At 37.2% G+C, this 15,419-nt stretch overlaps 1 protein-coding gene across 4 annotated transcripts in view; it reads right to left on the bottom strand.

Moving 5' to 3' along the window:
* LOC149300676 (transcription activator GLI3-like) overlaps window positions 1-14,637 on the bottom strand; it is a 96,261-nt gene extending 81,624 nt beyond the window's left edge. For all 4 annotated transcript variants that reach the window (XM_089484775.1, XM_089484777.1, XM_089484778.1 and 1 more), the window contains exon 1: window positions 14,514-14,637. In XM_089484775.1, the coding sequence (XP_089340901.1) occupies window positions 14,514-14,637 (124 nt within the window). The remainder of the gene's footprint in view (window positions 1-14,513) is intronic.
* Between the last annotated feature and the right edge of the window lie 782 nt (window positions 14,638-15,419).

Raw genomic sequence — 15,419 nt, 5'->3', positions numbered from 1 at the left:
TTTTCTTTGTAATTTAGTTACTTGGCACCAAACTATAAGGGACAATACGGTAAATATGGTACATACAGGCTCCACAGAGTCTTATGATCATACATGTACAGGTTGATGTGGTATTTACTATGGAATTTTAGAGGGATCAGGGCATCGGCATATTAATGAGAGTCTTTTCATTCAATGGATAGTAAATGCCTTGGCTGTAACTTCATCCATTCTCCTGTCACCAATTATGGTAACATTTCACCAATTTACACAATTACACACAGAATATGTTTTTGCTTTTCATTGTTGTACTATATATGAGTGACATGTTTGCCTATTTAATAGATCTGCTGAAAGGTTATTGCAAGCAAAAACCTGTCTTAACACCCCTCGTCTGCCAAATAAGGACCACAAGAGGACAAGGTGTAGATCTCCGGCTGAAGCTTAACCACAGGTAACACTCGTCTTACTTTATCCCACCTTAATAGAGCTGTTATGATTATACAGACTGAAGGCACCAAGAATGACATCTGTGGTTCCTAATATCTAATGTTGGGTTCTCTGTTAATAAGATTTTTTTTTAGCAGTGACCTGAGTACTTTCAAGGAGAGCTTGTGAGATTAAGTAAATACTCAGTTCCACGTGAGAGGAGTCAATGCCAAGAAGTCCTCAAAAAAGGAGTTAGGAAGTTATATGGCCACCATTGGTTGTACCAAACATATTTTCTTGAAAATCATAGTCCTAAAGTATGTGCCCCCGCTGTACTATAGTCAGATGTTTTTTTCTTTTAGTGATAGACAAGCATCTGGCTAGTACTTGTACTCTGGCATTAAGTTTCTTCCCCATCACGCCCAGGTATGCCAGTATCTGAGGCATGTGAAGCTGGAAACACTTTGCAGCTTAAGCAGGATACAACATGTTGTTCCTGCTTAAGTTCTTATAAGGGAAAAAAATGAAATGTTCCATCAGGTATCCCGAATGGAGTCTGTCCTGGTTCATAAAACACCTATGCTTCGTAGAATGTAATGTAATCTCCATTCTAATTTCACCAGTGTCCCTTCAAGGCTCTTATAGACTTGAGGAACTCAAGTCAATTAAAACTCTTTCAATTAAAGTGTTGCCTAAAAGAGCAGATATCCCCCAGAATGTTCATGACCGGATTGTGTAAATCCAATGCATTTATGTTCAACAGGTATATCCTGAACTGCTTAAGTCCTGTCAATATCAGCCGGGTTTTAACAATAAAATGGTTGAAATAGGATAATCGGAATTGTAGTTAAACTGATGAGGATTATTGGCTACTACTCCTGTAGTGTTTTGAGATCAGTCTGTTAAAATAAGGGTTTCCACGAGTTTACAGTTTTTATTTCAGCAACCAGCATGAACATGTTTTGTAGAGTAATCTGAGATTAAATACAATAAAAATGATGGAGCAGAAGGCTAAAAGACCCAACTACACACATTCCCTTTGCTGCCCCAGTTTTTATGCAATCCCATCAGTGTCTTACCTGAAACCGTGATAAAACTTTGGAAACAGCAGACTTAAAAAATATAAAAATAAAAATTCTAAAGCTTTGCAATTTTTAGCACTAACAAACAGCATCCCCGTCTTTCCAGCATCTGTAAGCGAACGTCCTATCAGAGAACAGCTGTAACATATGTGTGTGCGTTGGCACTGAGGCTTGGCATGTGCCAGCAGGCAGCAAGTTTATTAAATATTTGTGCATGAAGACAGTTTTTGTTCCTGTATTTCCGCCGGAAGAGCCTGAAGCATCTGTGGGCTAATGCCGTGACACCTGTTAAGCCTCGGCTACGGTTAATGCCAAAAATAAGGTTAATGTTCAGATCGCTGAATTCATCTATGACTGGAAGCTGCTAGTATGGCCAATGCCCTCTTCTTTTAAAGAGGAACTATACATATCCAGGCTCTAGATTGTAAGCTTATGAGCAGGGCTCTCTTTACGTAATGTATGTTTGTCTTAGTAAGTCAATTCTAGTTTGGTCATACCCTTTGAATGTTTGTATTGCAAGAAGCACTGTGTAAGTTGCTGGAGCTATATAGCTAAAAGAAAATGATAATATTTAAACATATTTATAACACTTTTTCTAGGTATTAATAAAATGAATATGAGAGTTCCCTTCTTGAATACATATGTAGCGTTTTTCTTTAGTGTAGTTCTAGTTATAACAATAACCAAAGCTGGGAGCTTTGTACAAAATAAAGCTCACATTTTAACTCATTAATAGCCCATCACAAAGTTTCCATTGTAGTAACTCACTAATGGTGCCTCCCAAACTGCCCTAATAAAAGTATTTTTGAAAACAAAAAGGAGGTAAACAAAAAGGAGGTAAAGATTTTACACTTTTACGGGGCCATCATATTCCGCAGGCCAGTACAACGGTTTAAAAATAGTGTATCAGATCATTTGAATTTTAAGAAATGATGGAATCTGACTCAATATACAAACTGCCCAAATAATGAACACCTAGATCGGATTGAATCAGAGTAAGATACGTAGGGATCACTTCCAGGCGGCGTGAATATTCACACTAAGATCAGTGTAAAAACACTAGGATTTAGGTTTAAATCCGGAGGTATAAGAGTAACTGCAAAAGTGTAAGGGATCTCTTTCTGTCAAAGTATAGTCATCTAAAACAACACTCAACCTTCTGCTCAGGCTGATCTGACGATTCCAATGCATTGTTTATTTAGGAACTATAGGTAAGAGGGATAAAGTTTGCGTGGAATGCTCGGTTTATATTGCCAAAGCCATATCTTAAGAACCTTTAAAGTAACATGATTATTGTCTTATATGCCATAGTCTCCTACATCTAAAGAAAAAGAACAGCAGTGCATAAATGTAGAGCTGCTATTAAAAGGGACAGAAATTGTTCAACTACAAAACAGATAGCAGTTTAGGAAGTGTTTTAATGAAACTTTGCAGGTTTTTAAAATAATCACTGGCAACAAGATTCCTTGACTAAGAGTAGAAATAAAGATTAACTCTACATATGTGTGTGTGTGTGAATATGCTGCAAGTTGTAAAGGAAAAAGTACATCATTATGAAGGCAACGGCATCAGGTTCACTACAGATACCGCGTTACCGGCATGGGGCATTAGTATTGTTCACTTCCTTTTTTCGTCCTAGGTCTGCAAAGGCTCACCAATCCAGCTTTCTATTGAAATACCGCTTGCCTGCTTGATGAAAATAATAACTTAGGGAGTCTTCTATGGACAGCACCTACCCACCCATTACCAAGACACAAAATAAATATTTTATCTCACAAGCCCGCTGCTACAAAAGGCAGCTGATTAACATATCACGCTGAAAGATGCGCTACAAGAAAATAAATAAATAAAATGGAAAATCTACATTTAAATGGGAAAAAAAATACAACACGTTTTTGCACAAAGGCCTCCTCAATAAAAAAAATAAATCAAAAAGCCTTGATTTATGTAAGAGTGGAGAAGACTTTGTTCAAGCCGATGTTACATTGTGTGGTTTCTCATACTTTGTGTGCGTGAGGTGGACGAGATTTGTCTGATTCGTGAATCCAGAAGGCTTGGCGTCTCTTAAAGTGGCTCTGGCGTCTTAAAAACCAAATATCAGTTCTAGACATTGCCTGCATGCTGTGCTAAAAACAGTCTTTTAACAGACTCTTAAAAGATTATATAGTATTATATAGTATAGTAGGGTAAAAAAAGACTTTAGTCCATCAAGTTAAACCTTTCGCAAATACCTACTTCTAAAGTTCTAGATTAAAAGCATAAGAAACATAGGTTCCTTTGGAAGGTGCTTGATTTTCCAAAGAACTGTCTGCAACTGAACATTCTTTTAATTCAGAGCTGTTAAAAATAGTGAAGAGATGTGAATAATTGTCTTGATAAGGACTGAAGATAATAAGAGCAGCAAGTCATGACACATTGCACTAGAACCCCCAAATAACGATTCCTCCAAACATATACATACTATGCAGAGATCTGCTTACATATAGTGGTCTATTCACTGGGCTCACACTTTAGCAACAAAGTTTAGATGCTATAATATAAGCAATTTGGGCAACGATTATAGAGGAACGACTGGTTTAAGCAAATGAAGCTGAATTGTCTGGGTAATCGCATTTCTACGATTAAACATGAAGCAGGACATTCCAAACAAGTCAAAGAGAGGCAATCGTACACGTAGTTTCAGGATTTTATCAATATAGAAGAACTACTATTAATAATGCCCCATGTATTTACTAATAACACATATTACTTATTCCTATACTCTGCGCATCAGTAGCACAGACTGCTATGGATATGTTTGCCTTTGGCAAAATAATTCAACTATAAGATTGTGAAATTGTGTAAAGCCTGGGCTCCTCTAAAGAGATTCAGTAATTATAGTAATTAAAACAATGCTTCCAGCGACTGGTTGGTGATTTACCAAACACTTGCTTCCTATAATTATTGTAGAATTATTGGCAAAATATCACATGTCCGCGAATCGAGAAAATACAGGTTCTGTTTGAATATCATTAATAACATTAATTTCAATGGGAGTGCTTTCTGGATAGTGATTTGCTTGACACAGCCAACTGTGACACTAAACATGGACGGCAGAGGGGCAATATGCCTCGGGTTTTTTTATTTTTGGGGTAAGAAAATAACGCATATTAAATTTAACCCCTTCAATCCCCTATAGACGTACCTGGATGTCCAAAAAACGCCCACAAAGAAACCCCTATGGACGTCCCGGTACGTCCAGCCCTTCGTGCAGCGTCAGGGACACATCGTTTGACAGCCTGGACTCCCCCCTGGCAGCAGAAGCCGGCATCGCCGGCTTTCTGCTAACCCGATCTCCCGTAACAGCTTCCGGCATGAAAGCCGGTAAGCTGTTACGGTTGAAAGTGCCCATAAATTCCCTTCCGGGTTACGTCACTTCCGGGTTACGTCCCCTGCGGGGATATCCTGCCCTCCGATGAGGCACAAAGACGCTGCGATCTCTATGCAGGTCTGTGAGGACCTGCATAGAGATCACAGTGGGATCGGTGCAGGGGGATCGCGGGGAGGGGAGTGAGAAACCATCTCTCTCACTCCCCCTCCCGTCATTAAAATAATAATATATATAATACAAAAAAAAATTATAATGTGAGCTGTGATGTCATTGTGACTTCACTGGCATGTTCAGGAGGTCCCTAGGAGGACCTCTAACCATTTCTGTGTAAAAATAATATATAAAAAAAATAAAAATGTAAAAAAATTAAAATAAAAAAAATATATAAAAAAAGATAATAAAAAAATTATTAAAAAACCTTACTTCCCATTGCCCTAGCATAACATCTAGCCAGTATAACCCTTCTGCCCCCGTTCACAACCCCCAAACCCGTTAAGCCATAGGCATAAAAATTATACAAAATTGTACACCTTATAGTATGCTCCCTGGTGCTGGGAAAGTCTGGAAAATCTATATAAATTAGTTATTTCTGAAATCAGGACACCTGAATTGATAAACTTGGAGGGGATTTTCCATCACTTTACCTAATTTTGTGAGGATTCAGAGGGAAAATGTAAAAAAAAATTAATTAAATTTTCTAATCTTTGCTAGTTTTTACTAAATTTCTCATTCTAAATTTTCAGCTAATCATCCAACTATGGTATCAAACGAAAGCTCTATCTCTCCTTGAAAAAACAATATATAGTTTATATGGGTACACTATTCACAGGAAAAGAGAATCATCGCTAAACCGACATACCCCAAAAATGGCAAAATTGCTCTGGGCTTTGAGGTACCAAAAACCCCTGGGATTGAAGGGGTTAAGATGTATTTTTTGTTTTCTGGGATACATGAAACATTAGCCCCCGCTTTAACATGTAGCAAAAAAGAAGAAGAAAAAAAACCAGTTCAGTTTTTAAAAGCTGATTTCAACATAACTGCTTAGGCTTAGTCTTACAGTTGCCCTATCAGCCATTTTTTCCATGGCTGATCACCACCTATAAAGCTTTCCTGCACTCGAGTGATATGTAAACTTGATTAAGTAATGGATTTTCTCCTGGTGGGGGTTATACATTCCATAAACAAGGAGGCTTTTTATAGATGTTGGTCAGTAACATGCAAAATGTAGATGTGTCCTTCAAAACATCGCCAATATGGCAATCTCCTCACCAGTTTTAAAAACTTTGAACATAATTTCTCGGGTAGAAGCCACAGTTAATAACTTTGATATAAAGAGGTGTATGTACATCATACTGCGTGTTCTCTAAATGCTAGCTGCAGACGTGATGATGTCAGAATGCATCTCATCAAATTAGCCAAGCAACTGCTCTCTGACTACTTCCTGATTGATGCAAACTATAAGCCAGTTGTTAAAGGAGGGCCAGATGTATGGTGGAAAATAGAATTTTCTCAATATATGAGACACGTAACATTAACATTAGTGCATATATGTTATTACCATTAGCATGAAGACTCCTGAACCTGTTTAAAACATGAAACCACAATCTATAAATCAGTTTCTGTTCAAATTGATTAACATAAACATATCAGATGAGATATGACAATATTATTAACACAGGATACCTTAGCTGCCTGCAACCTACATGTTTCCATACATTAATAGGCACACATAGCATGGATGCTAATGAAGATCATTTGGATAAACTCAATGGAAATTAACAGATTTAACTAACTTAATCTAGTTATTGAAGTTGAATTTAGGCACGCTATTAAAGTGACATCATTCACTTGAAAGGCGTACAAAAATATTTATCATACTAAACAATGATAATTAGTGTAATTTAAGGGAAATCAACACACGCATAGACAACACAGACTTGTCTAGAGTTAGCAATTTTCATTTGGGGGGGCACTGATTATTATTTCCAATGAACTAAAAGCTAGGCCCGACCCTAATACGCATTACAGGGCAATGTTGGTAAATGATGTGTTCCTTACAATAGCGAAAAAAGAACAAACACTCAGTTGAGAGCAGAAAGTTATTCTAAGATTAAACAGCAGGAACTACTATTCAAACACATTCCCAAAAGCTTGTCCAGGATACAAAAAAGTGAGAAACAAAGAAAAAAAACAGATGAAGAGGAGACTATTTATATGGATATTTCTCGAGACAGTAATGCAGTAGTCTTAAGACAATTCCTAGTTAGTTTTAGTTCTTCATTGGGGTGCTATTTGTGTGCATCTCAATGGGATAATTGAGACATGACACAAAGAAGTGTTTTTACACTGATGTCGCACAATAAAGGGTACTTTGTATAAGCTGTTACTATTAACATGCATTTGTAGTGTTCAAGATAAAGTTCAGTTGGGTAACGGTGCTAAATTAAACATAGCTAAGAAAAACTAAACACTGGATGGTACGTTGTAGACAGCACATTTTTCAAACATGGGGAACGCTATTTCTTATCTTTAATATCATTCTATAATTTAGCAAATTGACACATTTTGCAGGGGGTTTTTTTGCACCAAAACAAATAAAAGCTCATTATATTTAATCTCACTCAAGGCTGCTAAATACATTTATTTCTTTATATTCATGTGTGGCAACCTGCTATTCCATCTGATGTCATTTGTTGGGATACTAGGAGATTTATTCCAGGCTTTGCCAATCCCTGACTATTGGTTTTGAGTACAAAAAAATTATGTTTTTATACAACGTGATCTTTATACTACAATCTTCTTTATTGGCGAAGAGGAGGAATACGTGGTTATACTACATCATTATTTAACATAATATTTTATGTGACATCACCAATTTATTCCATGACCATCAGTAATAGGTGGAAAGATAAAATGATATCGGAAGCAGTTCATAAATTCATGTATTATTTCACATATTTTTAAAGAGGAAGTGTTGCTGTAATAGCATTTTGTCGTCAATCAGTGTAATTGCTTTGGAAATATTTAAAGGTTAACCTTGTGAAAACTGAGATTAGCGGCAGCCTGTGGCAAGGCCAGCATTGAGAAATTCCTACATTAACTTAAAAACAGAGCAGATATAACTTATTGGGAGGTCCCAACTCTACCTCTTCTATGTTGGCCCAATAAAAGGTATCGCCTTCAAATAGAGACTCCCAAACATGTCTGCTGGTGCTCTAAACTACACATATTTGTTGAATCCCTTATAAATGCAATACTGCTTTTTACATATTCAACAGCTTCTAAGGTACATACAAGGACATCTAAGACTGTATGCCATGCACAGAATATATTCGTACCTTGTGTCCTTTAGACCAAAGTTATGAACGATAATGTTATCAGCTAAAGCAATTTCACTTCTTCCTAAAGAAACTTTGCAAAACCCAAAAAAGGGCTTCAAAATCCTTCAATCAATCTTCGTCCATAATTGCTTTTCCGGGCTTATCATAAGGGGAGGCTCATTTGCATTATCTGTTATCTGTAGATACTCATCCCGGTCTATAAACAGAGTTATCAATCCCATTCAGAGGCCAGCCCACAAATTGAAGTTTTCTCAAGTGGGAATCAGCAATAAACAAGCCTGCGGCAATCTCATTTGACAGTCAGTGGCAGCCCTTAGGAAGTAACTCTGCTCATGATTAATAGTTCTGCTCTGGTTTGCATCAAACTTTTCCTCCTAGAGCTCCTGTTCCATCAAACAGGAATTCTGCAGATGTTCTAATTTTCCATTCAAGATGTAATCAGGCCCTAGACTTCTTAGGCCTATCTGATTCAATTTATATGGTGAATTCACGGTACGCATTAAAATAAGCCCTCCCTCTTCTCAATGCTATTCCGATTATTTTGTTGTGTGTGAGCGTGTATATATATATATATATATATACATATACAATCACATATTATATATATATATATATATATATATATATATATATTACAAGCAAGTATATATTAATGCTTACTGGAAATCATTATGGGCCATGTCTATAATAACCAGTGGGAAACCTGGGGAAAACCTCCATATGTGGAAGAATCGCTCTTCATGAAATTTGTGACGTTTCTGAAATTTGTTAAGTCTATTCACAAAGATGCAGCTGTTCATTAATGAATTACTGGACTGTTATTTTATTGAACTCTTCGTATAGCTTTTGTTGCGATCTGCCAGTGTGAAGTTTTTAAAACCTTTCCTTATACTTATATACGGTAGAACAAACTCCGGGAGTGTAACATCTGAATGGGGTTAAGTACCAGGCATATAAAGCAGAACATTTTAGTTATTACACAATAGACAAATAAATGCCAAACTATGATTATCATACCCAGAGAATGCAAATTCACTCTGAGCAGAGGCATGTTTATTAGAAACACATTTTAAATTTAAAGTAGCGGTTTGGGAGCGTTTTTTTTTTCTTCTTCTTTTCTCCGCCCAGCAAAAATGAGTGCACCCAAATTAAAACCACAAGTTTTGTGTTTTTCATAAACAGCTTGCACTTGGAAAATTAAGACAGCATTTTATATATATATATAGATATTATATATATTTGATGTGATAAGGTATGGCTACAAATGCTGCACCACTTCTGTTCCTAATCAATCACCGGAGATCAGTGACATCATTAAAGCCTTTGATCACAGATCTCCTTTCAAGCTGTGAATAGGGGATGAATTGACCCGTACTAACATAGAGAATGGAGAAACACCTACGAGACAATTCAAAGTGAAATATGAGAGACCTGAAACATTTCCCCTACGGAAAAACTATCCGTACCTAAAAAAAAAATAAAAAATTATAAAAACCTCAAACAGAGAAACACAAAAAACATAGTCTCTGGGGCTAATTATACAAGGGCAGGTTATAAAGATAATTGCTTCCTGGGGATCCTATATTGATAAGAACAATAATACTACTACTAATAATAATAATGATAGACATAATATCATCGAGAAAAAATACCAGTATCTTACACTGTAACTCACACTTCTTTTTTTTCTGTAGAAAATCTTAACTGTTAAACGGTGGCAGAATTTTGTGTATTACTGCCCTCATCAAATGATCAATGGGTTCATTAATAAGACCTGTAACAAAACTGCCGTGCCATTGACAGCCTTATGAAAGATGATCGCAGCTTCCTGCTCCAAATACCAAGGACTAAGACTCTCTGTGGCGGCTCGGAGCCCATTCAATATTTTTCCTCAGACAGAGAAAAGTGAAAATCCATTTTAAAACCAATTTCAATTAGGATCTGAGAGCTGTTATCACAGGTGTCGCAGCACAGGTCCGTTAGGGGAAATGTCGCCTATCCATTCTGGAATGAAACCTTATCGGGGCTACAAAATATGGCTATCTGTAAATTACTTTTCATCTGGGGTTAACCCAGCCTTAAGGTCTGTCATGTGTGATTCCTTCTATCCACTTGCAATAATCTAATGAGTAAGGAGTCACTGCATGTGAGCGGCTTTTATGCTGGCAAGGGACTTCCCTTCTTACGGTGTTAAAATGCAAATAACCGGAGGCCAGACAAGCCAACTTACTTTGCTACACCGCTGAAAGCCTTTATAGCTTATTACGGAGAATAAAAGACTTGCATTCTGAAGTCGGTCTCCTCCCTCCATTGCATTCATGGTGATTTTTCAATTGCAAACACCAGGACCCAAGTTATTTCATTAATTCAGCACCCAAGTAGTGAGGCTTTTCTCTCAAATCTTTCAGTGTCCTTCTTTTTTTTTTTTTTTTTTTTTAAATTATCCCATGACGGAGGATTTATTCAGTCAAAGACCCCCGGACTTTGAGAAGCAACAAAAGAATCAAGAGACTTTCTGGTCCACCTGCCTGGAGAATGATGAGGCAGGGAAAAGTCTCCCCCAGAGAAACCAATCAAACCATTGTGTGGCACAGTGAGAGCTTTTCAACTGTCAAGACAGGAGAGCAGGAAAAAAGATGAAAGAGCTCAGGATGAAGCTACCATTTACACAACCATGTGGGAATGGTCTCCAAAGGTTTAATAATTGGGATCGAACTTAACTTTCTGTGTCTTACAAAAAAAAAATTGGTATGAGTCAGTTGGCCATTGAAATCTGCCTGGCTGTATCTTCTATAGCAGAATCTAACATTCTAGAAGCAGAGAATGAAATCCCATGATAAGGGTTCGCAAAGCAGGTGCCTTTGTTTTGTGAAAATATCTGTAACTTCAGCAAAATAGCTCCGTCCACATACTATGAAAGTGTCCATTATAGGGCTTTCAGGGGCATTTGTTTCTTGTGAGGAGGGTTAAATACTAGTAGGTTTCAATTACACCTTGTTTTAGTGACACATTTAAAAGATTAATGAGAAGCGAAACCTTTTTTGGAATAATTCGCAAAAAGTACGTTAAAGAAAATTCACTATACAACAATTTGTACAGAGAGTTAAATAGAATTACTTTTAAGTAAAAACAAAGAAGTGTTGTGTACGATTTAGGCAACAGATGTGCGTGTTTTGCAAGTGCAATAAAAGTGGTAGATATGTAGAGAGATACAATCAAACTACTCCGATGTTATGTGTTTCGTATTATAGTTACATTTAAGCGCTCAGGCGCCCATGCAGAATCACTTGCAGATATCTAGTAAGAAAAGATACTTGCAATACCTTCCCGTAATTGACATAAGTTACTTTTTGGTTTTTACAAAGAATGAAATGCTGAGGCCCGTCTTTGACCAATTACCCAGCTAGCACCATTGCTAGACACAAGCTCCGAGTTATAACTGACATTAAACTGGAGCTGAGGTATCCAATTCTTCTTGGCGATATCCTATAACTCACGTACAGAACGGCTCTGTAAAATGACTTGTCAGCCTACTTCCTCTGAGCAGTCTGTGTTTAATTAATAAATATTCATTGGTGGTTTCCAAGAGGGGAAAAATATCTAAAACGAATGTTTCTCAAAGGCAACAACGTTTATAGATAACCACACAGGCTACATTTCAAGTTTAACCTTATGTCTCTAGGAAAAAGCAATTCCATGATTTTCAATCAAAAGAAGTCTTAAATAAGTTTAAGAAAACTGTTGCAACGTGTCCCCCCACAGGTACCTATAAGATACATTTCTCTAACGCTAGACCATCTTTAGGTTTCAGAAGGTTTCCAGTAAGCTGCAAGGTATGTTGCTTTTCCTCATACCTGATCATAATAAGGCTCTGCACCAAATTATCAGGAATCAGCGCCATGAAAATAGGATGGAGGGGGAATGCATTAAATCCCCTCCATTCATGTGTCATTCCCAGTATCCTGTTACATTATCATTAAGATAATCTTCTATAACTCCAAACTGCCTGCTTAGAACTGCCTCTCATTATACAAAAGAGCTGATGTCTGAAACTAGCATTCGTTTCTAATCAGTGCCTCTTAAATCAGTGAGTGGTATCCGGTTACAGTGGAAAGAAGGTAGCTTAAATGCAAATCATCACCTGGCTTTTATTTAAAAAAATATGTAAATATTTAATGGATTTAATGAACCAAATGAAAACAAATATATATATATATATAAACTCTGCTTAATGAGGGCTTTCATTACCTCCATTCCAAACATAAAAAATAAAAAAAGTGTATTTTATGCCTCAGCATCACTTGAAATATCTTTATAAAATGTAATTGTATTGCACTTTGCCTGCTTGTTCACATATAATACCGTATTTGCTCGATGACCCTGATTATAAGACGACCCCCCAAAATCAAAATATTAATTTAGGAAAAAACCAAAAAGCCTGAATATAAGACTACCCTATAGGAAAAAAGTTTTACTAGTAAATATTAATTAATGTAAACTAATTTTCATATTTAATAAAAGCTATGATTGAGAAAAATATATTTTTGCCAACCTGCCCCTCCCAGTTATGCACATCTGCCCCCCCAGGTTTGCCACTCTGCCCCCAGAAATACCTTATACCCCCCTAATTGCCACTCTGCCCCATGATGTGCCTTTTAACCCTCTATATGCCACTCTGCCTCCAGAAATGTCTTTTACCCTCCTATATGCCACTGTGCTCCATGATATACCTTTTAACCCCCTATATGCCCCTCTGCCCCATGATATGCCTTATACCCCTATATGCCACTCTGGCATATAGGGGGTTAAAAGGCATATCATGGGGCTGAGTGGCATATAGGGGGTTAAAATGCATTTCTGGAGGTATATATATTTATACAACTGCTAACAGCAATCACACTCCTATCAAGCCAAGGCAGCCAGTACATGCTGGAACCTGGGGATGATAGTAGTGTGATTACAGCCTCCCTATGCCATGCTACCACCCCCACTACACATCCATGCTATCACACACACACTCATTCACAAACATTTAAATACTCATTCATTCCATTAATCACACATTAATCACAAAAACCCTCCCCCACCCCCTTACCTGAACTGCAGATCTCTCACTCGCAGACTTCTGCAGGGGCCCGGCTGTGCGAGCAACTTCTCTGGCCCCGCCCCCAGAGGAAGGAGGGGGGAGGGAGAGTTATGTGAGGACTTTGCTAGCTTCCTGTTCTCCTGCTGCTAGTAGCAGCGACGCTGATCGCGACCAATGCCCGGTAAGCAGCACGGCCCCAGCAAAATGAGGTCTGATTAGAAGACGACCTCGATTATAAGACGAGGGGTATTTTTCAGAGCATTTGCTCTGGAAAAAACCTCGTCTTATAATCGAGCAAATACGGTATGTCAAATATGTGTATAAATACCCGATGATTCTATAAAAGTTGTTACCTAATGAGGAAATATGGTGTGCTAACAAAGCCAGCATTTTTGTTGAAACTATAAAGTCCTTCCGTTGGCTGTTGTGATAAGTTTACACTTCATGAGCGAAGGTAATGTCAAGTGTAGAAAGACTTTAGAAGCTGCTATGGCTCGTACATATGAATTCCTAAAAAATGCAAACCGAATGTGGTAGGTTCAAACGTAACATCTTTTAGCAGACGAAGAAGCACGCTACTTTCTTTTAAAGGATGTGAGAAGAAGGCAGAACCAGGATGTTTTGCTCATGAAGTGGCAGCTATACCACAGAATTGACACATAATTTTACCCTTATCCAAACGTGCGGTCAATGGAATGAGAAGGTCTAAGGTTATTATGATTATGGTAAAAAAAGTAATATACAATTTCATCTTCAACTAAGAGAATTTTGAGACATTCACAAACACATAAGCAAATGTGGTCATACCAAAAAGAACATAATAAATGAGAAAATGTGCATATTGTACGGCAAAAGAGCTGGCCACATGCTGCATGTGCCTGAACCAAAAGAGGACAGCAGCCCTTCAACATAAAACTGATCCAACCACACGTCTACTTCCCAACAAAGGGAACATTTAAAACATTTATGGAATAGAGAATTTCCTATCAGTTATTTATGAAATATCTTTACTCACTTCAAACCAAAAATGTATGTTGCATTTTGGGTTTTTTTAACAAAAGGTAAAAAAAATAATGTTGAGATAGTATACACGTAAACAGCTTTAGATGTAAAATCAGATTCTCCTTTTTGTGGAATGTATCGATGGCTGCTTGTTTAATAACAGCAACAAAATAGCAACATAAGTGAACGTTGAAAGGCAATTTCTAAAAAGTAATTGTACTTACCATTGGAAGTTGTACTGGATGCCACAGCTTTCTCGCTGACGTCTGCTCGAGTGTGGCCTTTTACTAAGGAGTTGTCTACTTTTTTCTTTTCACTTGCGGTAGTGTTGTGTGACTGTGCTTCCATGTTGACTTATCATTACTTCCAATGTTCATGTGCAAAAAGCTACAAAAATAACATTAAACTGTTAAAGTTAAATCAAGACAAGATAAAAAAAACTTTCATCTAGCGTTCTTTCATCTTTAAATTTATCAGTGGAAATTGAGATGGTCATATAATTATTCATGGTATATTTAGATGCTACCTCTACTACCAATTCATCCTGTTCTGATTGCTTTATATTAACTTATTTGTTATAGCCCTCCATTAGTTGGATGGTTCTGCTCAGACTTTAAGGTTAACATATTCAATTGTTCAATACAATAAGAACAACACATTTTTGGTATGTTTGTCTTGTTAGGAAAGAGACCAAATCGGAAAAAAGGTTTATTGAAACATTTCACTTAAACCCACAGATCCCTTACTGACCGAAAAGCATAGTATTGCTGGAAATGTTTAGACGATATAGATGAAAGCAACAGTTTGACAATGTCATTCTTTTCAATGGGCATCAAGGCATTTTATTGCATGCAAATCAGTGCACGTATTCTTTAGTTATTTTAATTTGCAGACTTTTGTCTCATTTAACTCCTCCCCATCTGCCTCTACTGTAACTAGAAAACATACTGAAGTATGCGCTCCTGCACATGCTCAGTAGGACTCCCATTGAAATCAATGGGAATAGTGGCAGCTGATCGAATGCATTGGAGTCCATGAAAAATGAACTCCAATACACACCTAAAAATAAAATAAAAAATGTAGACCTCACTATATTATTCTATAACATACTCTATAACATTCACTAAAAG

This window comes from Sceloporus occidentalis, unplaced genomic scaffold (genome assembly GCF_023333645.1).
Source record: "Sceloporus occidentalis isolate IW3139 unplaced genomic scaffold, rSceOcc1.0.p SCAF_23, whole genome shotgun sequence".
In the NCBI taxonomy this organism is placed as follows: domain Eukaryota; kingdom Metazoa; phylum Chordata; class Lepidosauria; order Squamata; family Phrynosomatidae; genus Sceloporus; species Sceloporus occidentalis.
Note: the sequence above shows the minus strand (reverse complement) of the source record. Positions and strands in the feature narration are given on the sequence as shown.